The sequence below is a fragment of the Myxocyprinus asiaticus genome, chromosome 4, assembly GCF_019703515.2.
Source record: "Myxocyprinus asiaticus isolate MX2 ecotype Aquarium Trade chromosome 4, UBuf_Myxa_2, whole genome shotgun sequence".
NCBI classification, from domain to species: domain Eukaryota; kingdom Metazoa; phylum Chordata; class Actinopteri; order Cypriniformes; family Catostomidae; genus Myxocyprinus; species Myxocyprinus asiaticus.
Genome location: NC_059347.1, coordinates 20,422,827 through 20,447,046, shown reverse-complemented (window position 1 = coordinate 20,447,046; position 24,220 = coordinate 20,422,827). Strand labels below are relative to the sequence as shown.

General features: G+C 38.7%; 1 protein-coding gene and 1 long non-coding RNA gene across 3 annotated transcripts in view; one reads left to right on the top strand and one right to left on the bottom strand.

Moving 5' to 3' along the window:
* The window catches only part of LOC127433757 (uncharacterized), a 59,549-nt gene that overhangs the window by 20,209 nt on the left and 15,120 nt on the right, over nucleotides 1–24,220 (bottom strand). The gene's annotated exons all lie outside the window — the stretch shown is intronic.
* Nucleotides 1–24,220, top strand: part of LOC127433671 (neurogenic locus notch homolog protein 1-like) — a 98,672-nt gene that overhangs the window by 68,344 nt on the left and 6,108 nt on the right. The window contains exons 20-31 of one of the 2 annotated variants that reach the window (XM_051685766.1): nucleotides 821–974; nucleotides 1,093–1,277; nucleotides 9,682–9,814; nucleotides 10,432–10,689; nucleotides 10,826–10,938; nucleotides 11,488–12,059; nucleotides 14,096–14,530; nucleotides 15,369–15,517; nucleotides 16,488–16,701; nucleotides 17,211–17,301; nucleotides 17,528–17,690; nucleotides 23,657–23,955. In XM_051685766.1, the coding sequence (XP_051541726.1) occupies nucleotides 821–974; nucleotides 1,093–1,277; nucleotides 9,682–9,814; nucleotides 10,432–10,689; nucleotides 10,826–10,938; nucleotides 11,488–12,059; nucleotides 14,096–14,530; nucleotides 15,369–15,517; nucleotides 16,488–16,701; nucleotides 17,211–17,301; nucleotides 17,528–17,690; nucleotides 23,657–23,955 (2,766 nt within the window). Of the gene's footprint in view, nucleotides 1–820; nucleotides 975–1,092; nucleotides 1,278–9,681; nucleotides 9,815–10,431; nucleotides 10,690–10,825; nucleotides 10,939–11,487; nucleotides 12,060–14,095; nucleotides 14,531–15,368; nucleotides 15,518–16,487; nucleotides 16,702–17,210; nucleotides 17,302–17,527; nucleotides 17,691–23,656; nucleotides 23,956–24,220 lie in introns of those variants that run through there. The other variant, XR_007895912.1, reaches the window with a different exon arrangement.

Genomic DNA, 24,220 nt, shown 5'->3' with positions numbered 1-24,220 from the left:
CACCTGCACAATACCATCTCAACAGTGAAGCATGGTGGTGGTAGCATCATGTGGGGGTGTTTTTTAGCGGCAGGGACTGGGGGACTGGTTAGGGTTGAAGGAAAGCTGAATGCAGCAAAATACAGAGATATCCTTAAAGAAAACCTGGCTGAAGGTTCACCTTCAGGACAATGACCCTTGTCCTGCCAAGCACACAGCCAAGACAACATAAGAGTGGCTTAGGGACAACTCTGTGAATGTCCTTGAGTGGCCCAGCCAGAGCCCAGACTTGAACCCAATCGAACATCTCTGGAGAGACCTGAAAATGGCTGTCCACCGACGGTCCCCATCCAACCTGACAGAGCTTGAGAGGATCTGCAGAGAAGAATGGCAGAAAATCCCCAAATCCAGGTGTGCAAAGCTTGTCGCATCATACCCAAAAAGACTTGAGGCTGTAATCACTGCCAAAGGTGCTTCAACTAAGTACTGAGTTAAGGGTCTGAATACTTATGTCAATGTGATATTTCAGTTTTTTCTTTTTAATACATATGCAAAGTTATCAAAAATCTGTTTTTTGCTTTGTCAATATGGGGTATGGATTGTAGATTGATGTGAATTATTTATTTTTTTATTTTTATTAAGCATTTTAGCATAAGGCTGCAACATAACAAAATGTGAAAAAAATGAAGGGGTCTGAATACTTTATGAATGCACTGTATCTCTCACATAATTACTTTCAGATGTTCCCAAAAGTAAATCAATTGATAGATAATGAATCTAAATAAAATTACTTTAAGAGTTAAAATGTGACAGCACTGTATAAATTCTTGTTGACTCCCAGGAGCTGGTGAACTGGTGTAAGCCCTCTCCCTGTAAGAATGGAGGGATCTGCAGACAGAGCGGCACCAGGTATAGCTGCCAGTGTCAGACTGGCTGGACAGGTCACTACTGTGACATCCCCAGTGTTTCTTGCGAGGTGGCGGCCAAACAGCAAGGTGGGTTTAGTCTCTGTGTATGTGCCACAAAGCTGTTCGCAGTCTGCCATACAATTCTGCTCAATTTGTTCCAAAACAATTACAAGTTTTCCATGTTGTCTTTACCCCACATCTTTAGGTGTAGACGTGGTTCGGCTGTGTCGTAACTCTGGCCAGTGTTTGGATGCGGGAAACACACACTATTGCCACTGTCAGGCAGGATACACAGGCAGCTATTGTGAGGAGCAAGTGGATGAATGCATTCCCAACCCTTGCCAGAACGGAGCAACCTGCACCGACTATCTGGGCGGCTATTCCTGTGAAGTCAGTTAAAAATTTGTTTAGAACATCTATTGGTTAGGATGAGTGGTGAGGTTATTCAAAACACATTTTATCTTTTTAACAAATCCCACATTAGCATTTAAAGAATAGGGCCAGTAACATACTGTATGCAAGTAAGCAAACACATATGCGAATGTGTGGCCATTGCATTGCAAAGACAGTTTTTTATTTTATTATTTAACCTATAGCCAAGATACAATACAATTCTTCAAACAAATAATAAATAAACAAAGAAACATGCATTATTGCAGTACTGTGGCAGTAACAAACTGTCTTTAGTTGACCTAAGAGAAAATGTACTGTAGAAGAAGACTAATTCCCACTATTGTGCCCCTGTATCCCTTACTTGTGTCAAGTCAGAGACTATTTAGCCCGAGACGGAGCACTTGTATTGAAATGAATGGGAGAAATTGTAACATCCAATATGATGGATGTAGAAAATTAAGTCCCGCCTTACAGGTAAAAGAGCCAATCACCTTTTAGATACAGATATCGCCTGTCAGTAAACTCGAGAACGCGCATGTGTATTAGCTGAACCAGCCTGAAAATTAGCATTTTTTTAGCATGATCAGAGCTAAAGAAGTACAATTTGTGATCCCATCATTGTCAGATTTTACTGCTGATTTGAAATATGTTCTTAGATCCTAATCTTGACCAACAGTTTTGGAGATTTCTGTCTTTCCCTATTCAAGTAGATAGGAGTTGTACTTTTATGCTGCTTGTGTCCATGGAAAATAGCTGCCCGGGAGCTTGTGTCGCTTGAAACGTTTCCATTCATGTACTTGTACTTGGTGTGGCCTCTCATTCACACTAGAGACACCGGAAGCTCGTGAGTACGCTGTGCGCGCTTGTGCTGCCGCTTCACGCTGGTGCCTGTTTGTTTTTTGGACCTCTAGACTAACTGCTTGGAGTTTGATCTTGATCTTGCTCATAACACTATTTCTTTTGATCAGCCTTTTTTGGATATTAACTGCTGTTCTGGAATAAATGGACATGGACTATTTTTTACAAATGATCCTGATGACTGACCTGGCTTCTTTTGTGATCCCATTACGCCAATCTTCTGCGAGCCCTCTCCCTTCATATCCATCACCTCCTCCACATTTGATACAGTGAGTTTCCACACTATTATTTGTGCTGGCATTCCTTAAAATGGTTGGGTATCCTTCCTTCCTGTGGTTTGTTTCGTGTGGTTACGATACGGTTCTGGCTAACGTAGTAGTTTTATTGGTAAGCTGTTTGCTTAGGTCCTGAACAATTATTGGTCATGTCTCTGTTTAACTGCTTTCAAATGCTGTTCATTGGAATTTTTGTAGTGTTTTTGGCCAGCTTCAACCACACTTTTTCATCCGACATGGCTGTTCAGTACTCAACTGCTCAGCTTAGAGCTTTGAAAGGATTTTTTCGCCTGCCCTCAGACACTTATGAGTGGTGTAAACAACTCGAAATTGTATGGTATCCACGTTATATACACAGATCAAAGCGGACACTTTGGACTTTTCACCACTTGTCTCTGGTCTAACACCGGGCTCCCCGTAAATTTCCATATTCAAATCATGTAATTAATTGTGGAAATTTGAGATCATTGCTCATTGATCCCCATTATGGCAGCCACAAACTCGCATCTTCAAATTTACACTGTGCCTTGTTAAACTCTCACTTTTTAGAGGCAAATCATCAGTGCTTAATTAAATGATTACAGACAAAAAATGGATATGCTTCTTCTTACTGAAACCTGGCAAGTGCCCAATGATTCCTAAATTTTAAACTTGCTTACATCGTCTGGATACACCAATTGTTCTAAGCCGCGTCTCCATTGTAGGGGTGGAGGATTGGCTGTAGTTTGCCGTGAGAGTATTACAATCTCTGTGACTGAGTTTCATGATGTCTCCTCTTTTGAGTACTTAGCCTTGAAAATTGTTGGTCATCCATCATTGTCTGTAATCTTAAGCTATCAACCTTCTAAGTCTCACCCTGATTTTTTCTCTGAACTTTTGAACCCAATCGAACATCTCGTTACTTACTATTGTCTGTGCTATGTCTTATGGTACTTGGTGTTTTCAATATACATGAAAATACAGCGCAATCTTACAAAGGTATGTCTATATTGGAATGTTTCAATCTCATACGACATGTTGATTTTGCAACTCACTCCAGGGGTCATATACCGGATCTTATTTGTTGATCTGGCTTATCTAATATCTCTGTTTCTGTTTCTGGCTCTGACTTTGCTTTCTCTGACCACAAACTTTTAAACTTTAGCTTCAGTTTACCAATATATACACCATGCATAAAAAACTGCTTTCCTACCATAAAACCAGCTCTGTCAACCCCACATCTTTCTTTGATTTTATAAGTGCCTCTCCTCTGTCAGACTCTTTATTATCTCACTGTCCATCAGAGATCTGTTCTATCTATAATGATGCTGTTTCTAAAGCACTTCAGAAGCATGCCCCTGTTAAGACTAGGTTGGTTCCCTCCACTCACGCCTCACCCTGGTTTACTCCCGAGCTCCGGGCTATGAAAGCTGAAGGCTGTCCCCTTGAAAGATTGTACAGAAAAACTGAACTCACTGTACATTCACTGGTTTATACAGAGCACATGCTCAACTACCAAACTGCCCTCACAGCTGCATGCTGCTCCTATCTCTCCTCAACCATTAAAAACTCTAGATGCAGACCTAAAGCTCTTTTTTGCAATGGTAAATAAACTCATTAAGCCTCCAGAACATGATGTTTCTGGCTCTGATGAGCTTGTGAATGGCTTTCTTCAATTCTTCGCAGTCAAATTAAAGTCTATTTCTGAGTCTATTGCCAATGATACACCACATTAGGGCTGCACAAAATTGGAAAAAAATGACATTGCGATATTTTGTTTTTCTGCGATTTATATTACGATATGAAAAAATACAGGATGACTTCACCAGATGACTTGAATAGCTCTATTTGAGAATTAATTATTCTACAATGATTGGGATGATTTTGTATTTCAGTTTAAAGCAGTAGTGCTTGTTTTGCCAACTGACATTAAATAGAAGAAGAAACAAGAACAAACACTAATTAGCTGGAGGGACACAGCAATGAATACCATGATAAACACTTTACTGCAACATTTAGTGTTCACGAGGATGCCCACACATCGGGACTTATTTGTTTCCATTTATTCATTCACATTTCATTAGAGAGAATTATCATTTGTGAGTATTTGTTTATACATATACACTGATGTTATGAGCGAGCATCATTAGGCAACAAATTCAAACAATTGCAACTTCTGAAAACTGTCAAGACGCTGAGTCTGTGCTTTAATTTAATGTGTCGATAGGCTAGCCCACATTTTCTATTTTTAAACAGGATTATCAAATGTGAATTAATTAATTTATATGTATATCATTATATCATATGTTATATTCTCCTGGCAATAAAACCGTTAGAAACAGTTAACCGAATTATTCTTTATGAGAGCATCAAATGAAATATTGTTAAATATTTTAATAAGAATAGCAATTTGCCATTACATGAATAAGACTGGAAGTATCGCGACCACATTATTTGTATAATATTTGTCTCAGTATGCGTTTGAGTTTTACGCTACATGTAAACCACAAAAGCTATGTAGTTCAAAACTGCAAGTTCTTGTCACAAAAGACAAAAATAAAAAAAAAATTAAAAAAAATTTCTTTGTTATTTGTTATCTGTCTTGTATTTTATTAGTAATTAATATTTGCTATTCGATGTTGCCCAAAAGCTCAATGTTATTTTTCGGAGTGACTATCTGCACCCAGGTCTAAATAATACCTGCAAACAGAGCATTGAGTATGTTGTTGCAGTAGCTCAGGGCATAACGCCAGTTCATCAATCCCTATTCGGTCCGGGTTCAAGTGCGCATTTGTTGCATTATTTTTCCCATTCTGTTTTCTGCCTCCACTCTTAATATTTTCTTTAATAATATTTATAATAATAAACAAAATGAATGTAAAGGTAGTTTTACTATAGTAATTTTGTATTAACCATGCTTTTTGGGCAGAAAACATAGATTTGATGCAATTAAAAATGGTGTTACTACAGTAATATGGTTTTAATATAAAGTAGCTATTAACCATGTTTAGTTTTGTGGTTACAATTATTTTACTACAAAATACCATGATGATACTATGGTTACTGTATCTGTAGAGGACGTCAGGACAGGTTTGTGTTTCATCCCCATTTCATGTCATCGAAGATAATAAAACTTTATTTTATTAAATGTGCACAAAGCATTTTAAATGTTGTTAAATGTTGTTGTTCTCGCGGTGATCTGAGTCTTGGAGTGCGGCGGGCGTTTTCTCTGACTCGGGATCTCAGCGTCTTGGTCAAATTTAATTATTATCATTGCGTGATCAGTAGAGTGTTGGTTTATGGTGCTAATTCTGATTGTGAGGCGGGTTCAAATCCAGCTTTTCCCAAACCACTTTTCTTCCCATGTCATTTCAGCAGCGAAGACAGACTCTTCCTTGATAAACATTAACATAAAATATGGCTTAAAAAATTAAGAAAAAACTTTAAATGCTGAAAAGATGTCTTAGCATTTGTTTCGAATGTTTTAATCGACTTTTAAGACATCTATATCAAATATGAATATGTATGTGAATAAATGCATATAGACAGCTCTGGAAAAAATTAAGAGACCACTCCAAATGTTTCTTAAATCAGCATCTCTACATGTATGGCAGCCATACCATTCCGTTGTCTGTTGAATTCCTGCTTTAATTTTTGTGCCAGGAATGGCATAAAATCACCCAACAGCAATGTGAAAGACTGGTGGAAAGCGTGCAAAGACGCATGAAAGCTGTGATTGAAAATTAGGGTTATTCCACCAAATATTGATTTCTGAACTCTTCCCAAGTTAAAACATTAGTATTGTGTTGTTTAAAAATGAATATGAACTTGTTTTCTTTGCATTATTCAAGGTCTAAAAACACTGCATCTTTTTTGTTATTTTGACCAGTTGTCATTTTCTGCAAATAAGTGCTCTAAATGACAATGTTTTTATTTTGAATTTGGAAGAAATGTTGTCAGTACTTTAAGTAAAATGGACATTTTTGTTTTATTCTATAAATGCATACCTATAAATAGTAAATCCAGAGAAACTGAACATTTCGAGTGGTCTCTTAATTTTTTCCAGAGCTGTACTATATGCAATAACGGCATGTCACATGTCAGTTGGGTACAATTTACATTTTACTTCAAGTTAAGTTGCAGTAACAGTTCTCTGATGACACAATCGAATGCTCGAGGTGGGTGTTAAAGGTGGGCTATTATCTACTTTTGGTGTTTCCCATTCCCCATGCGAACACAGACAAAGGTGATGTGTGGGGCTGTGACTCTTCAAAAGATTAAAACACAATTGTGGCAACAAATATGAGAGTAAATGTATTAATTAATAAATAAGTAGTTGGTCCATATTAATAAATTATATAATTAATTAATTAATTAATGCAGTATAAAACCAAATGACCAACAATAATCTTACAGGACACAGAGTCAGTACCAGCCACAGTGCAAAATGGAATGAAATGCAAACAAAAACCATGCAGTGTTGAAATAATGTCTGCATTTGTTTTGAATGTTGAAATTAACTTCAGCAATATCAAATGTTAATATTTGTATATGGTCAAATGTGTATTTAAGCAATAAAAGCATATTGTTTGTCTGCTGGTTGCATTTGACTTTTTCACACGTACAAAAAAAGAGGGAAAAAAGCAGGTTTTGATCCTGCGTCCTCTGGCTCCTCAGCCAGAAATGCTACCACTGTATTATCAGTTCACATGTGCATATTCAAGCTTTTCTGTACTCAACGCCATCCTCTGTAACTTCAGAATGAAAAACTAGAAATAACTTTAAAATAAGCATATATATATATATATTTCATGTTGAGCAAGGTTTCAACTGAAACACTATATTTTAGTCTATCATTGTTGTGTTTTCAGTATAGCTATTAAATAAAATCATGAATATTCACAATGTGTTTTAATAATCATTTAAAACAAAATATGAAGATGCAGTTGACATGCAGGGGTTAAAGAGAATCTGTGTGTTTTTTTTTTTTTAAATGGTTATTAATTGCTGCCCAGAGGTGCCACAGAACAATCTGACATAATGAGGGTTGACATGCCTTTGCATGCCTGGGATTCGGCATCGCTCGCACTCTAAACTGCTCTGGCGGATTGTGAGGATCCACTTTGAAGACCAGCTGTGGGTTAAACACTTCTGAATGTCAAGAGCTGTGTTAGAAGAATTGTGTGCCAAGGTCTGTCCTTTCGTTGCGCCAGTCACACCAAGCCTTCACACACTCATAACATGTGCATGAATGGTCAAAACACGTAGGCTAAATGTTTTGCGTTTCCATCACCTTAATGTGAATTTGATCTAATGCAAAACTCAACAAAATCCACCTCCTCCTTGCGCATTAATTTTTAGCAAATTTTGAGAATTCTCATATCAAGTGTTTCCATTCAGGATTTCTTATGTGCAATTTCAAAATGCGCATACAAATTGTTGGATGGAATCTCAGCTAGTGCCAGCCACATCACAAAATGTTTTACATGAATCTACTGGATATATTTTACTTACCACGTGTATCCAAACAAACAAACAATAAGATAAGAAAACCAGGTCTCGAACCTGTTGCGCATGTCGTTCTGTCGTACCGAACACACTTCCACCAGGCTATCAGTCCACATGAGATGAATTCAGAACTTTAGCTTTTCTCTACACCACACCATCCTCTGTAACTTTAAATCATATCAGATCATATAATATATAATATCAAAATAATAAGCACATATATACACTGATCAGCCACAACATTAAAACCACCTGCCTAATATTGTGTAGGTCCCCCTCGTGCCGCCAAAACAGCACCAACCTGCATCTCAGAATAGCATTTGAGATTATATTCTTCTCACCACAATTGCACAGAGCGGTTATCTGAGTTACCATAGGCTTTGTCAGTTCGAACCATTCTGGGCATTCTCTGTTGACCTCTCTCATCAACAAGGCATTTCCGTCCACAGAACTGCCGCTCACTGGATGTTTTTTGTTTTTGGCACCATTCTGAGTAAATTCTAGAGATGGTTGTGTGTGAAAATCCCAGGAGATCAGCAGTTACAGAAATACTCAAACCAGCCCGTCTGGCACCAACATTCATGCCATGGTCCAAATCACTGATATCACATTTTTTCCCATTCTGATGGATGATGTGAACATTAACTGAAGCTCCTGACCCATATATGCATGATTTTATGCACTGCACTGCTGCCACACGATTGGCTGATTAGATATTCGCATGGATGATTGTTGGTGCCAGACGGGCTGGATTGAGTATTTCTGTAACTGCTGATCTCCTGGGATTTTCACACACAACAGTCTCTAGAATTTACTCTGAATGGTGCCAAAAACAAAAAACATCCAGTGAGGGACAGTTCTGTGGACAGAAATGCCTTATTGATGAGAGGGGTCAACAGAGAATGGCCAGACTGGTTCGAACTGACAAAGTCTACAGTAACTCAGATAACCACTCTGTACAATTGTGGTGAGAAGAATATCATCTCTGAATGCTATTCTGAGATGCGGGTTGGCGCTGTTTTGGCAGCACGAGTTGGACCTACACAATATTAGGCAGGTGGTTTTATGTTGTGGCTGATCAGTGTATTTTATTATGCTTATCAGCTGGGTTTTATTTGAACCACTCTATTTTAATCTATCACTACCAACTAACCGGGTCAATGGTAACACGGGTTAATGCCGTTAATTATGCATTGATGTTTTTTTATTTTTTTTATTTCAGGAAGATGATTAGATAACTAATATCTATGAAGCAACAGTTTATTTATTGAAAAAGGCTGACATTATAAAAAAAAAAAATCATGAGCTAACTAAACTATAACTTTAATGCTGCCATTAATTTTGCATTGTTAGATCGCCTTCTACACATCAAAATGTAAAAAATAAAATACCAATAATAACATTAACATTGTTAATCAGAATAACTCTCACTTTTTTCACACTACTAAAGGATGGTGACAAAAGTGTCCCTTTGCACCTCCTGGCGGTGATTTTGCGAATGAGTCTCACGTTTTAGAATTTCAAGTTTTTACGCGGCGGTACTTCCCGCAGTAAAAAGGATCAGTTTAGTTGAGTACGCACTGTATGTTTTGGGCCTAAGAACACAAGTGAAAGAGAGAAAGGTCTAGCAGAATGAGTGATAGTAATAGTCTTTGAAGCCTTATGATGTAAATCTCTCTTTTTTTCTAAAAGAATTGCTTGTTTTGCAAAGAGGGCAGAAAGGGCTGCCTTGTTTCATGTTTGGCATTAATTCGCCTTACTCTTTTTCTCATTTCTTGAAGTGCGTGCCAGGTTATCATGGAGTGAACTGCTCTAATGAGATCAATGAGTGCCTCTCTCAGCCCTGCCAGAATGGGGGCACATGCATCGACCTGATCAATACCTACAAATGCTCCTGTCCCCGAGGAACACAAGGTCAGCTTTCACTTCCTCCTCTGTTTTGCTTTCTTTGCCCATCCATCTCTTCATTAATTAGGACTTAATTGTTATCAGCAGGCTTAGATGTTTTCTCTATAATTGATTTAGTCATGCATGCAAAAAGTATATGCTTAATCACATCTCATATATGGACTTTTATTTTATAAAATATAAACCTGCAACAGTGTTATATTACCCAGCCCAATTAAAGCTAACTGCTCTTTCTCGTAGTCTATAGTTCTATTCCATAACCTAGACAGCAATTTAAGGCATCATACAATAGGCATGTGTCTGATTGTGGATTGAAGCGACAGAAATATTGATTATAGGTTTATTCCATTCACTGCTGAAAACGTATTGGATTAAAAAATCGAATTAAATCTTAAAATCATTAAAACAAGCTAATGTCTAATTCTGTTTGTTACAAGTCTCCTGTACAGAGTGCTATTCATGTGGCTGTGCATTCCAGTCACTTTTGAGGGTTCATTTCAGCTTCCTTAGAATGTAGGTGACAATGTGGGTGGTACACAGCAAGGCAGCAGACTAGGTTTTAGAACAAAGCCTATATCTACATCTCTGCAATAGTAAAAGGTTTCCTCTCTGCCCTCTCTCAGGCGTTCACTGCGAGATCAACATTGATGACTGCACACCCTTTACTGACCCAATCACCCAGGAGCCCAAGTGCTTTAACAAGGGCCGCTGTGTGGACCGTGTGGGTGGGTATCACTGCACCTGCCCGGCGGGATATGTGGGGGAACGTTGTGAGGGTGATGTCAATGAATGCTTGTCCAACCCTTGTGACCCCCGCGGCACACACAGCTGCATTCAGCTCACCAACAACTACCGCTGCGAGTGTCGTACCGGATACACAGGTACAATACAGGACCATATTGTTTTAGAGGGCTGTAACAGCAATGCCACAATTCAGTGTAGTTCAGTGTGTTTGAGCTTGTGTTATGTTTAGATTCATAGTTTGAGACTTATGAGCTTGTTTGTGTGTGCTGACAGGTCAGCACTGTGACAAAGTGTTTGATGGGTGTAAAGGGAAGCCTTGTCATAATGGAGGCACCTGCGCTGTGGCTAGCAACACACCTCATGGCTTCATCTGCAAATGTCCACCGGTCAGTACAGTATTTTGAGTTTACATAGGTGTAGTGAACTGTTTAACAAATTCATGAAATATCTTCATTTATATGCTTGTATTATGCTGATGACACTACAATTAGATTGTATTTGTTTACATTAGTTAATTACATTAGTTAACATTAACAATGAATAATACTTTAAAAGTACTTCTTGGTGTGTTAATTTCAACATATACTAATACAAAGTTGTATATTTTAAAGTGGTCATGAAATGTTATTTTTTTAAATAATTGTATTATCTTCCCTGAGGTCCACTGATAATGTTAGTAATGTTTTTTTTGTTTTTTTGTTTTTTTTGCACCAAAACAGTCATAATTTAATAATATATGATCATTTTTCACCCTGTCTCTGGCTCTCTGTCTGCAGTAAAAGAACAAGCTTTTCTATTTCATTCATGTGGTCACAGATTTATTTTAATATAATCACATTAATTTTCATATTCTGAACACAGAATTACAGCCTGCATATCACACATGTCAGTTATCCATAATAATGCATTTTGCAACTTGTCTGTGTCTCTTTTAGGGTTTTACGGGCTCAACATGTGAGTATGACGCTCATGCCTGTGGGAGCCTCCATTGCAAAAATGGTGGTACTTGTGTTTCTGGTCACAAGAGTCCCAAATGCCTGTGCACCCCTGCCTTCACTGGCCCCGAGTGCCAGTATCCCACAGATGGCCACTGCACCCCCAATCCTTGCTATAATGGAGGCACCTGCGAGTACACCTCAGAGGCCCCTTACTACCATTGTATCTGTCCTACTGGCTTTAATGGCCTCTTCTGCCACATCCTGGACTACAGCTTCCCAGGTGGCTCAGGACGAGACATCACACCTGCTCCAGAAGTGACAGCGAGCTGTGAGATCGCAGAGTGTGCAAAAAAGAAAGACAATAAGATCTGTGACAGCATGTGTAATAATTATGCCTGTGACTGGGATGGAGGGGACTGCTCCCTGAACTTCATTGATCCATGGCAGAACTGCTCAGCTGCGCTGCAGTGCTGGCGTTATTTTAATAATGGGAAGTGTGATGAGCAATGTCACAATGCTGGATGCCTCTACGATGGGTTTGATTGCCAGAGACTGGAGGGACAGTGCAAGTGAGTGGTGCTTTATATTTGAAAATCTGACTTTATCCTATTGATATTTTTGGCCAGTTTGTGTTTATTGACTGATAATTGTGCTGTCTTGCCCAATAAACTGAAGCCATAGATAGTGGATAATGTGAATGGATAATGCAAAATTTTGCAAAAGTGATTTTGAGTAAATATAGAGCATATACTGTATGTGTACATACCTATTAGAGGCCGACAAATTTTGGATTTTGCTGATACTGATAACTAAGGAGGTGGGAAATGCCGATAACAGATTAACTGGATGCTAGTTCATAAAATCTATTTATATAGAATGTTTAAGAATTGTCTTATTCTTTCCTCGCTATGACGAGCACAGACATAGAGGCTACAAGTGTCCAAAATGTATAAAGTCCTAGATGAAGTTTCTTGTTCAACCAAAATCGCAATAATAATCAGAAAAAAGTATGATTTGGCGAATAACGTGGGACTTCTAACTATAAAAATGCCTGGAACGCACCAGGGACTCTTACTTTGAAATGAGAGAGACTACGCCACGTTACAATGCTCTATACACAAGATATGAAGGGCAAATTTCCACATATGCCCTCGCTTAAAAGTTAGAACACTTGATTATCACATCAAAATAACAAAATAAGCATTGAAGTGAGAATAAAAATATGGTTAAATATTGTCAATTTTGATACAGCAAATCCTCACGAGGTGTCACTGATTGTTTTTATTTCACTTCTAGGGGCTGCTGTTATAATATTAAACCAAGCCGTTCTAACTGTAGGGTTCTGTAGCGCCGACCACAAAGGAAAATGGAGGGATAAAAAACTAATTAAAAAAAAAACTATTGGCAGCTATCGGCATATATTTTTGCAGATAACTGATAGTTCCAAATAGCAGCTTTAGGCACAGATTAATCAGTAAAACCGATATTTCGGTCTACCTCTAATCTCTATTACTATACGTAAATTAGCATTAGCCTATTTTACATATATCTGCATTATATCGATTACTTGACTCTAGTTATTGGTTTTGGCATCAGCCAAAGAGAGATATGTTTTTCCCCGGATGACTTTCCCCACATGATTAATTCTCCATAGTTGCCTCAAGAGAAAATCACCATGAAAAGAAAGGGTTTTGCTTGAGAGAACTTTTGTGAGGTATAATGTTCAAACATCATGCATTCCATTGCTTAGATCTTTGCTTTCAATTTCAGCATAGCATAGCTTGGCCAATCATGTGTAACCTCCTCTTGAAGGTGGTTCCCACGTCGTTCAGTACCTGTGGGTTACAGGATAATCTGAAACAGATTGGTCTCCAAATTCAACATGGGAGACAGTTGAAAAGAGTGTGCTTCACAGGACATACTCTCTAGTCTTTTGCCTGACAACTGTTGCACGTCATGGTAAAGTCTTTGAAGAAAGAAGCTTTTAAGCTATTATTTGATGTTACAATTTAAACATAGATAGAGATCAAATATTTTGCAGAATGTCCAAGCTGTTCTTTTTTATAGACTGAAAGTGAATGGTGATTTTAACTATCAAGCTCCAAAAAGAACCCAAAACATCATAAAAGTGGTCCATAAGATATATTGCAAGTGTGAAGAACAGAGAGAAATTCAAATCATTATTCAGTTACTATTATTTTCATTGTATGGAAAAGAACAGCTCAGACATTCAGTACATTCTGCAGAATATCTCCTTTTGTGTTTCACATAAGCAAAAAAAAAAAAAAGAAAAGAAAAAGAAAGAAAATGATACTCTTTGGAACAACATAAGGATAAGCAAATGATGCCAGAATTGTAATATTCTTGTGAACTATTCCTTTATTGTGGTCATACTGGCTTTTGGAACATGGTTGCTGGTTTGTTGATGGTCCAAAGTGGTTTACCAGGTCAAAACAGGTCCACAAGCTGATACCCCAGTGATCAACCATCTAGACCAGCTTGGACCAGTTAGAAACCATGTAAAACCAGCTACTATCAGAAACAGGTTAGCTGGATTTTCCAGCATGGATAACATTTCTAATCACCCTGCTCTCTTCTCTCATAGTCCACTTTACGACCAGTATTGTAAAGACCACTATGCAGATGGCCACTGTGACCAGGGCTGCAATAATGCCGAGTGTGAGTGGGACGGTCTGGACTGTGCTGACAACATACCTGAGAAGTTAGCTGTTGGACAACTGGTTGTGGTGGTCCACATTATGCCCGATCAGCTCCGAAACCACTCCTTTGGATTTCTGCGGGAGCTCAGCCGAGTGCTACACACGAACGTTGTTTTCCAGCATGACAGCAAGGGGGAAGCAATGATCTACCCATATTACGGCAATGACCAGGAGCTGAGGAAGCACAACATCAAGCGATCTCTGGATGGCTGGAGCGATTTTTCTACTAACGTCTTAAGCTCAGAAAAAAGCAGCATTTACAATACAGTGATGGAACGAGGGAGAAGACGCAGAGAGCTGGATGAGTTGCAGATCAAAGGGTTAGTATGTGCATACAGTATAGTATATTTAAAAAATATTATAAGCTAGTTTTAGATCAGGGGTCTTCAACCTTTTAATTCCCTGTTACATAATGAGTGTTAAATTTTAAGCCTGGCCTACAATAACATACATATAGTACCATATTTTAGGAATATATGATAAATGATCATTTACATTTGCATTAGGGTGAACTGTCCCTTTAATGAACTATATTTACATACTTTGTTATCATTCAGATGTGAAAGTGAAACTAAACAGGCACCACATGTGACTTTCAGATGTGCAAGTGAAAGTGGAGATTGAATAAAAAAAGGACTTAAATTTTGATCTGTTTCTTACACACACCTATTATATAGCTTCTGAAGATATGGATTTAAACACTGGTGTCTTTTTTGATTACTTCTGTGTTTCCTTTATGTGATTTTTGGAGCTACAAAGGTCTGATCACCATTCCCTTGCATTGTATGGACCTACAGAGATATTCTTCTTAGAATCTTTGTGTTCTGCTGAAGAAAGTCATACACATCTGGGATGGCATGAGGTTAAAAGATGAGAGAATTTTAATTTTGGGGTGAACTATCTCTTTAATACATTTACATTTTGGAGGGACATTTAAAGCTGAACTTTAGCTTCTCCTTAGTTGAAGTCAACTTTTTTTTATTTTTTAGAATAAATAATAACTTAATTAAATAAGAATCCCTGCAGTATCACCACGGGCACCTTAGGGGTCACCGACCTCATGTTGAAGACCCCTGTTTTAGAGGAAGGACATCAGTGCAATGTCTTATTTAAAAATGATGCTACATTTCAACATTGATTCATTTGATCATTTGACAGCTCTGTGGTGTACCTGGAGATAGACAACCGTCAGTGCTACCAGCAGACCTCTGAGTGCTTCCAGAGTGCAAAAGATGTGGCGGCTTTCCTTGGAGCCCTGGCATCTAGCGGCAATCTGAATATGCCTTACGTCATTGAGGCCGTCACAAGTGAGTGATTAAGGTGCATGTACACCCCTCGGTTGGCACGAGCATTGTTGTGTGCCTCACATCTTGCTTATAATGCCCTTAATCAAGACTAGGCCTCTCATCTCACTCAATATTTCAGAAGCATTTACCACCACAAACCCCCAACCCTTAACCCCACACTCTGCATGCCACCTACTACCACGGATTACAGGAATCACTTTGAAGTTTGTGTGTTTCTTCTACATAACAATGAAGCAAATGTGCATTTGACAGACTAAACAATCAATGCCGTAGTCTGGAGCCAAATCCACTGGCTCCAGGCACCAAAATAGTTAATTGATGTAAATCATGTCAGCGCATTTGTCCCAACAAGATACTTGCACACACATCCAAACATGCATATAGCCCAAATGTACTTGGCATGAATCTAAAATGATGAGGGCTGGTGCAACCTTAACCTTGTTGAATGAACCAGGACTTAATGCATCTCTAAGGGTTTAGGTAAGCAGAGTTTATCATTTCAAAATCGTTAGTGGAGAGAGCGTGCAAAAAAAAAAGGAGAAAAATTGATCGGGAGTGTGCTAGAAGTTGGGAGTCTTTGTTATCCTGAAAATCCTAATAAATCCTTCGTCTTTACAGCTTTAAAGTGTGCGCAGTAATTTGAAGTTCATTAATCCCTCCCTTTTTTTCCCCTTAAAGAAGAAATGGTAAAGTTGTCTCCTTGTACCCTGGGCTGAGAAAGGCGAGAGGAGGTGTTCTTTCGTTGCTTTTTTCTGTCCTTCTCCTTTTCTTATTTGCCAGCTCCTCCTTTTCGATGAGGCGGTTAGCAAGTCTGATTACCACAAATGCGTGCCATACTTTAGTGCATCCACCCATCTCCGGAACTCTACAAGCAAATTGTGCCTCATCTCTGGGGCGAGGAACTGGACTCATCATCCCTGTCCCGCACTCTTCTGTGGCTCTGACATGTCATCTTTTCTTCCTTCGGCAGGTAAGACCGAAGGTAAGTCGCCCATAGAGCTCTATCCAGTCTATGTGGTTCTGGCTGGACTGGCACTGCTGGCCTTTGTCGCTGTGGGAATGGTCGCATCTCGCAAACGTCGGCGTGAACATGGTCAACTCTGGTTTCCGGAGGGTTTCAAGACCAGCGAGCCCAGCAAGAAGAAGAGGAGAGAGCCGGTCGGTGAAGACTCTGTTGGTCTGAGGTCAGTTCGCTATGTCAGCTTTGAGGATCTTTGGGGACGGAATAGTTTGACAAATCAAGATGCTGGGTTCCCACGGTCATGGAAAACCTGGAAATATTAGGGAATTTTAAAATAAGGATTTCCAGGCCTGGAAAAGTCATGGAAATAAGGGAAATAATTAAAAGTGATGGAAAAGTCCTGGAAATTTCTACTGTGAATATATATTTTTCAAGTTATGCTGTACTCTAAAGCATTTAATTGGCTCTATAAATATGAAGAAAAAAAAACTGGAAATGTCTTGGAAAAATCATGGAAATTCACTGGTCAAAAGGTGTCGGAGGGAAATCTTTGATGACTTACGCTAATGATGGAATTGGTTGAGTTTAATAAATCAACTGTTTTTTTGGAAAGGGGTGGAGGCTGTTAAATCAAAGACAACTTCTGGCTTTAAGGTAGTTTAGCTGAGATGCGGTAAAGTGCTAAAAGATGTTATTTCAACATGTCTAATGGGACATTTTTTCTTATAACAGGCCACTTAAGAACTCTTTAGACATATCATTAATGGATGACAACCAGAATGAATGGGGAGAAGAGGAAGCATCCGACATCAAACGCTTCAGGGTAAGCTGAGAACCAATGCATATTTCTCATTTATAAGATAAATTAAGTATTTTTATAAATGTATTTTTAACAAATGTATTTTGTTACATTTATTTAAAGGTTTAATTTAAATTATATGATAATTTACTACATTATATATTTTAACAAAAGTTCATGCATATATTGATTAATAAGGATTAAAAAGTCTCTGTTTTAGACTTATTGCTGTATTCTTCTCATCTTTTAGTCTGAGGACCAGGCGATGCTTGAATTAGATAATCAGCCAGATCAACGGCAGTGGACGCAGCAGCACTTGGATGCAGCTGACCTGCGCATCCCATCCATCGCTCCTACACCCCCTCAGGGCGAGATTGAGAATGACTGTATGGACGTCAATGTTAGAGGACCAGGTTGGCCATGGTTATATGATTCATTATATATATATATATATATATACACTGGCGGCTAAAAGTTTGGAATAACGTACAGATTTTTCTATTTTGGAAGGAAATTGGTACTTTAATTCACCAAAGTGGCATTCAACTGATCACAAAGTATAGTCAGGACATTACTGATGTAAAAAACAGCACCATCAATATTTGAAAAAAGTCATTTTTGATCAAATCTAGACAGGCCCCATTTCCAGCAGCCATCACTCCAACACCTTATACTTGAGTAATCATGCTAAATTGCTAATTTGGTACTAGAAAATCACTTGCCATTATATCAAACACAGCTGAAAGCTATTTGGTTCATTAAATGAAGCTTAACATTGTCTTTGTGTTTGAGTTGCCACAGTATGCAATAGACCGGCATGTCTTAAGGTCAATATTAGTTCAAAAATTCAAAAAAGAAACAGCTTTCTCTAGAAACTCGTCAGTCAATCATTGTTTTGAGGAATGAAGGCTATACAATGCTTGAAATTGCCAAAAAACTGAAGATTTCATACAAAGGTGTACACTACAGTCTTCAAAGACAAAGGACAACTGGCTCTAACAAGGACAGAAAGAGATGTGGAAGGCCCAGATGTACAACTAAACAAGAGGATAAGTACATCAGAGTCTCTAGTTTGAGAAATAGATGCCTCACATGTCCTCAGCTGACAGCTTCATTGAATTCTACCTGCTCAACACCAGTTTCATGTACAACAGTAAAGAGAAGACTCAGGGGTGCAGGCCTTATGGGAAGAATTGCGAAGAAAAAGCCACTTTTGAAACAGAAAAACAAAAAGAAAAGGTTAGAGTGGGCAAAGAAACACAGACATTGGACAACAGATAATTGTAAAAGAGTGTTATGGATCTTAACCCCATTGAGCTTTTGTGGGATCAGCTAGACTGTAAGGTGCGTGAGAAGTGCCCGACAAGACAGCCACATCTATGGCAAGTGCTACAGAAAGTGTGGGGTAAAATGTCACCTGAGTATCTGGACAAACTGACAGCTAGAATGCCAAGGATCTGCAAAGCTGTCATTGCTGCACTTTGAAGTAGTTTAAGAAATTTTTTTCAAATTGTAATAGTAATTTTTCATGTTATTAATGTCCTGACTATACATTGTGATCAGTTGAATGCCACTTTGGTGAATAAAAGTACCAATTTCTTTCCATAAGAGCAAAATCTGTACATTATTCCAAACATTTGGCCCCCAGTGTATGCATGTATGTATATATATATATATCATATTTCATATGAATTAGTGCTGTCGGAGTTTAATGCATGCGATTAATAAAAAAAAAAGTTTAACACGTTAATTTTTCTTAATCGCGATTAACACATTTACTGTTAATACAGCATTAACCAACACTTCTTGGGAGGATCCTTTGTAAAGTGTCCACACGGAGGCATTACACTGCCGGACACACCTCAAACACACAATACAGCGCTTCCTTGTCAGTTATCAAATGATGGAGAAAGGAACTCTAAACACTATTTGATGTACAAAAAAGCCTAGATGGGACCTATGTAAGGTGCATTTTAATTACCACAGAAGCACATCAAGTCTTAACTATCACCAAAACGCAGAATGAGATGTTTTTGTCTGCAAGCGTGGAGTTCAAAGCGGCTTTTAACGCTGGCATTGACGCTCTGATGCGAATCATGAATGCAGTTTCACGGTTGCTGTAGGAAAGCGGATTGCTACAGTCTACCGGCTGATTAACCCTTTCATACGTACAACTGGGCCCTGCAGAGTAGCGTCACACGTGTTACTGCAATAGCCAGTTACGTTACAAGCTGCCAGATTCAAAACGGCTTTCATGCCGACACAGGCTGTGTTGGTCAAGCATCTGTAATTTATATTCATTCAAACAGTTACTCATACAGTCTACTAAACCACAGAATAAGTTTATTTTATATACACGCATCCAACTCGTCACCAAAGTACCACGATAAAAAGTTTACAGCTCGTATACACCCAGTCAATACATCAAATGTGTTCTTCCTCTGATGCCTGCTGAAATGTTTCTTTACATTAGTAGCGATTGTCATTCGTCAAACAAACAGCTACTCAAAGAGTCTTTTCAAGCACATATGTTATTTTATGTAACAAACATACAAATTGTCACCAAAGTACCACGATAACAGTTCACAGCTTGTATATGCACAGCCATCACATCTAAACGCGATCTTTCCATGAACGCAGCCACGTCAGCTTAGGTGCAGATGCAGTTTTCATTCACACAAACAGCAACTCAAACAGTCTTTTCAGGCATATATAATACATTTGTTTTCTGAAACAGACAGCCAAACTATCATAAAAGCACCATGATAACTCGTATAAAACTCATATACTCACATTGAACACATGCTGAGCTCGATTATCGGATGCACACAGTCACATCTGTTTACATTAGCGCTTGTCACACACACACACACACACACACACACACAATGTCTGAGATGTCAAACAGTGCATAGGCAAACCAGACTGCTGTTTTTATTTGTTCATTTGTTTTCTGATAGTTATATATAAACAAAATAAATAAAACAAATACAGTACAGCAGACATAACCCATTTGTTAACATGTTTACTACATTATACACCGATCAGCCACCACATTGAAACCACCTGCCTAATATTGTGTAGGTCCCCCTCATGCCATCAAAACAGCGCCAACCCACATCTCAGAATAGCATTCAGAGATGCTATTCTTCTCACCACAATTGTACAGGGTGGTTATCTGAGTTACTGTAGACTTTGTCAGTTCGAACCAGTCTGGCCATTCTTTGTTGACCTCTCTCGTCAACAAGGCATTTCCATCCACAGAACTGCCGCTCACTGGATGTTTTTTGTTTTTGGCACCATTCAGAGTAAATTCTAGAGACTGTTGTGTGTGAAAATCCCAGGAGATCAGCAGTTACAGAAATACTCAAACCAGCCCATCTGGCACCAACAATCATGCCACTGTCCAAATCACTGAGATCACATTTGTTCCCCATTCTGATGGTTGATTTGAACATTAACTGAAGCTCCTGACCTGTATCTGCATGATATCATGCACCGCATTGCTGCCACACGATTGGCTGATTAGATAATCGCATGGATGGGAGACCTCCTGGGAAAACTAAGGTTGCTGCTGGAAGAGGTATTAGGGAGTCCAGCAGGGGGTACTCACCCTGTGGACTGTGTAGGTCCTAATGCCCCACTATATTGATGGGGACACTATACTGTAAAAAGGCACTGTCCTTTAAACTGAGGTCCTGACTCTCTGTGGTCATTAAAAATCCCAGGACACCTCTTGAAAAGAGTAGGGGTGTAACCCTGGTGTCCTGGCCAAATTCCCCCCATTGGCCCTTATCAATCATGGCTTCCTAATAATCCCCATCCATTAATTGGATCTATCACTCCACTCTCTCCTCTCCTCCAATAGCTGATGTGTGGTGAGTGCACAGTGGCTGCTGTTGCATCATCCAGGTGGATGCTGCACACTGGTGGTGGTTGAGGAGAGTCCCCTGCGTAAAGTGCTTTGAGTGTAGTGTCAGAAAAGCACTATATAAATGTAACGTATATTCATTCATTTTTTTATTTTTTTTTGAGAACTCAACCAGCGTAAAAGGTATTCTTTGCTCATGAACTACACCTGTCCTTTGGTTTGCACATCGACATTGTCGAGTGCTAACATGAGGAACTGAATTGAGCTCTAAGCAGGAGTTAATGCTCAAGGACTTGTGGGGAAAGGAATCCACTTCAAAGGCTCTGACTGAAAGCCATAAACCCTGGGGAGCGTGCAAATTTTACCAGTTTTAACGATTCATTCTGCGATATCATTCTGCTTACATGTGTTTTGCTAATTAAAACACTTTATGACATGCCCTTTCCTTCTGTAATCACTAATATACCCCTAACAACACTTGAAGATAGTCAAAGGCAACAGTCTTTTGCTATATCTTTGCAAGCTTTTTCTCTTTTTTTCAACTCTTTGTGTGGATTGATGTTTTAAAATCATCCAGATCAGGCCTGATCTGGGAATAGCTATTCTTTTGAAGCTCAGAAGCCCCTGTTGAAGTCAGCAAAGAAAGCAGCTTCTCAGAGACGATAATACTCAGTTTTACCAGCAGTTGAGATTTCAAAGCTTGGCTTGCTTCCATGAGCTTTACCAAACTGCCACGCTTGATTAGAATCTGCTATGGAAGTGATCTGAGGAGATTCAAAAAAGGCAATGTGTCAAATCCAAATCCAACTTCAATTTGTTTGTTTCTTTGCCATCTGTTACTTGTATCCATCACTTTGAGGAAAACTTTTATCTTGCCTTGAGGCTAGACCTATTTTATTGCTTAGAGTTTGCGCTTTTAAAGCTATCGTGTCCTTCCTTAACTTTCTTTGAAATATCAATTTTGTCTCAAATGTTTCTCCTAAAATTACTTCGGATGAATAAAAATGGAAACAAATGAGAAAGTTGTCGACAAAGTAAAGAGCTATCAAATGAATATGGATAGCATAGACTGAGTAAAGTTTGTTCAGTACTGCAGTTGACGTAGACTCTAGGGGAGACATTGAGATTACAAGGGTCTTTTTCTCATAATAAAAGCTCAAAAGAAGCAGATGTCTCCATTTACTCTCCATTTAATCTAATTTCTGTCTAGGAGAAACAAGATATTAAATGGATCTCATTTGTAAATGTTCTGTCCTATAGGTTGTTCAATGTACTGTCTCTCCACAGTTTTGTTTTACTGTATATTAGTATCACAGTACAGAGATATAATCACTCTTCATTTCATGTACATTCATGTTATGAAGAATGGTCTTCATGGAATTAAGAATTTGCTCAATTTAATTTGGAAAATGCAGTTTGCAGCACTTCTACTGTTACTTTCTCCTTAAGGCCTCGATATACTTCCGGAGAAGTTTTTCTTCATTTTTCGTTCAGGGGTAAAAAGAAGTTCTAAACAGCTGAGCAACGGTATACCGTTTCTGAACATTCAGACACCCACCACACCGATGTGGGAGGCATTTAGAAGTACATTTAAATATGAGGACGCTACATGTAAAACATTAAAAATGTGTTATCAATGACTTTATGATAAAAAAGAAGCTGTTTATTTAAAACAAGCTGTTTTAACCACTCGATGATGATTTAAAGTATAAATGCAGTAAAAAAAAAAATGTATTTGCCTTGTTTACATTATGAATTCATGACACTAATGCGCTAACATGCTACATACAGCCATAATATGCGCCGGTTACACTCTGTTATTGTAATTTATTATGACACTGATACCATTGCCAAGATGAGTGTATAAAAGTGTTAATGTGCAGAACAAAGATAAAACGATGATAGAGGCATATCTTACTTTAAACAGATGTGTGAATGGCTTTTGCTGCAGATGGCACATGAGTGAACGGGCACTTGAGAGTATTTGAGAAGATTTGATTCCTTTAGTAGACTAAAAGAAGAAGAAAAAAAAAAAATCACATGACTTGGTCTTGGAAAATGTCTTTAAGTGAACGATCGTACAGATGTAGGTACATTTGCACCAGCTCGCTAATAACGCTGCACATCGATGAGTTCATGTTGACTGATTTTGACTCACTGAACAATGTAAACAAAATTAGCTATCAAAATTAGGCCTCAAAGTAGGTGGAGCTCCAGGTCACACCAACGGATGACATGGACCAATGGCATTAAGGTGTTTAGTAGCCGGTAAGATTTTTTCCTGAAAGTTTGCCCCAGCGGGCTGTTACGAACCACCGAAACTAACTCTAAATTTGTTCTAAATGACACGCGCATTCGTTCTTTGTTTTCGTAGGAAGTATATTGAAGCCTTTTGGATAAACTGCTTGTAGCATTCTACATTAATGTCACTTTGGATTAAAGCATATGCTGCATGATAGAATGTAAACGAAATGTACTTTCTCTTTCTTTGGACTTTTCCCTCTTTAGATGGCTTTACTCCTCTCATGATTGCATCTTGTAGTGGAGGGGGGTTGGAAACAGGGAATAGCGAGGAAGAGGAGGATGCTTCAGCCAGTGTCATCAATGACTTCATTTACCAAGGTGCCAACCTCCACAACCAGACAGATCGCACAGGTGAGACTGCGCTACACCTGGCAGCCCGCTATGCCCGATCAGATGCTGCAAAAAGACTCCTGGAGGCCAGTGCAGATGCCAACATCCAGGACAATATGGGCCGAACTCCATTACATGCTGCTGTTGCTGCAGATGCACAGGGTGTCTTCCAGGTGTGTAAGCTACTGTAGAAGGGAATAGTGTGATATTAAGGGGGTGTAATATTGCGTATTTGCACTAAAATGGAAGGGAAATATTCAATCGATAAATATGTTATTTTGTAAGAAGAACAAGACCACTAAGTGAGGCGAAAGACATAAAACTAGCACAGATTTGTAGGAAATCGGTCGCCTGAGACAACAGTCAATTACACAGTTTAGTGGCCAAGTATTCATGTATTCCAGAGAGGTGTGTAATAAATGATGATACATGTTCACT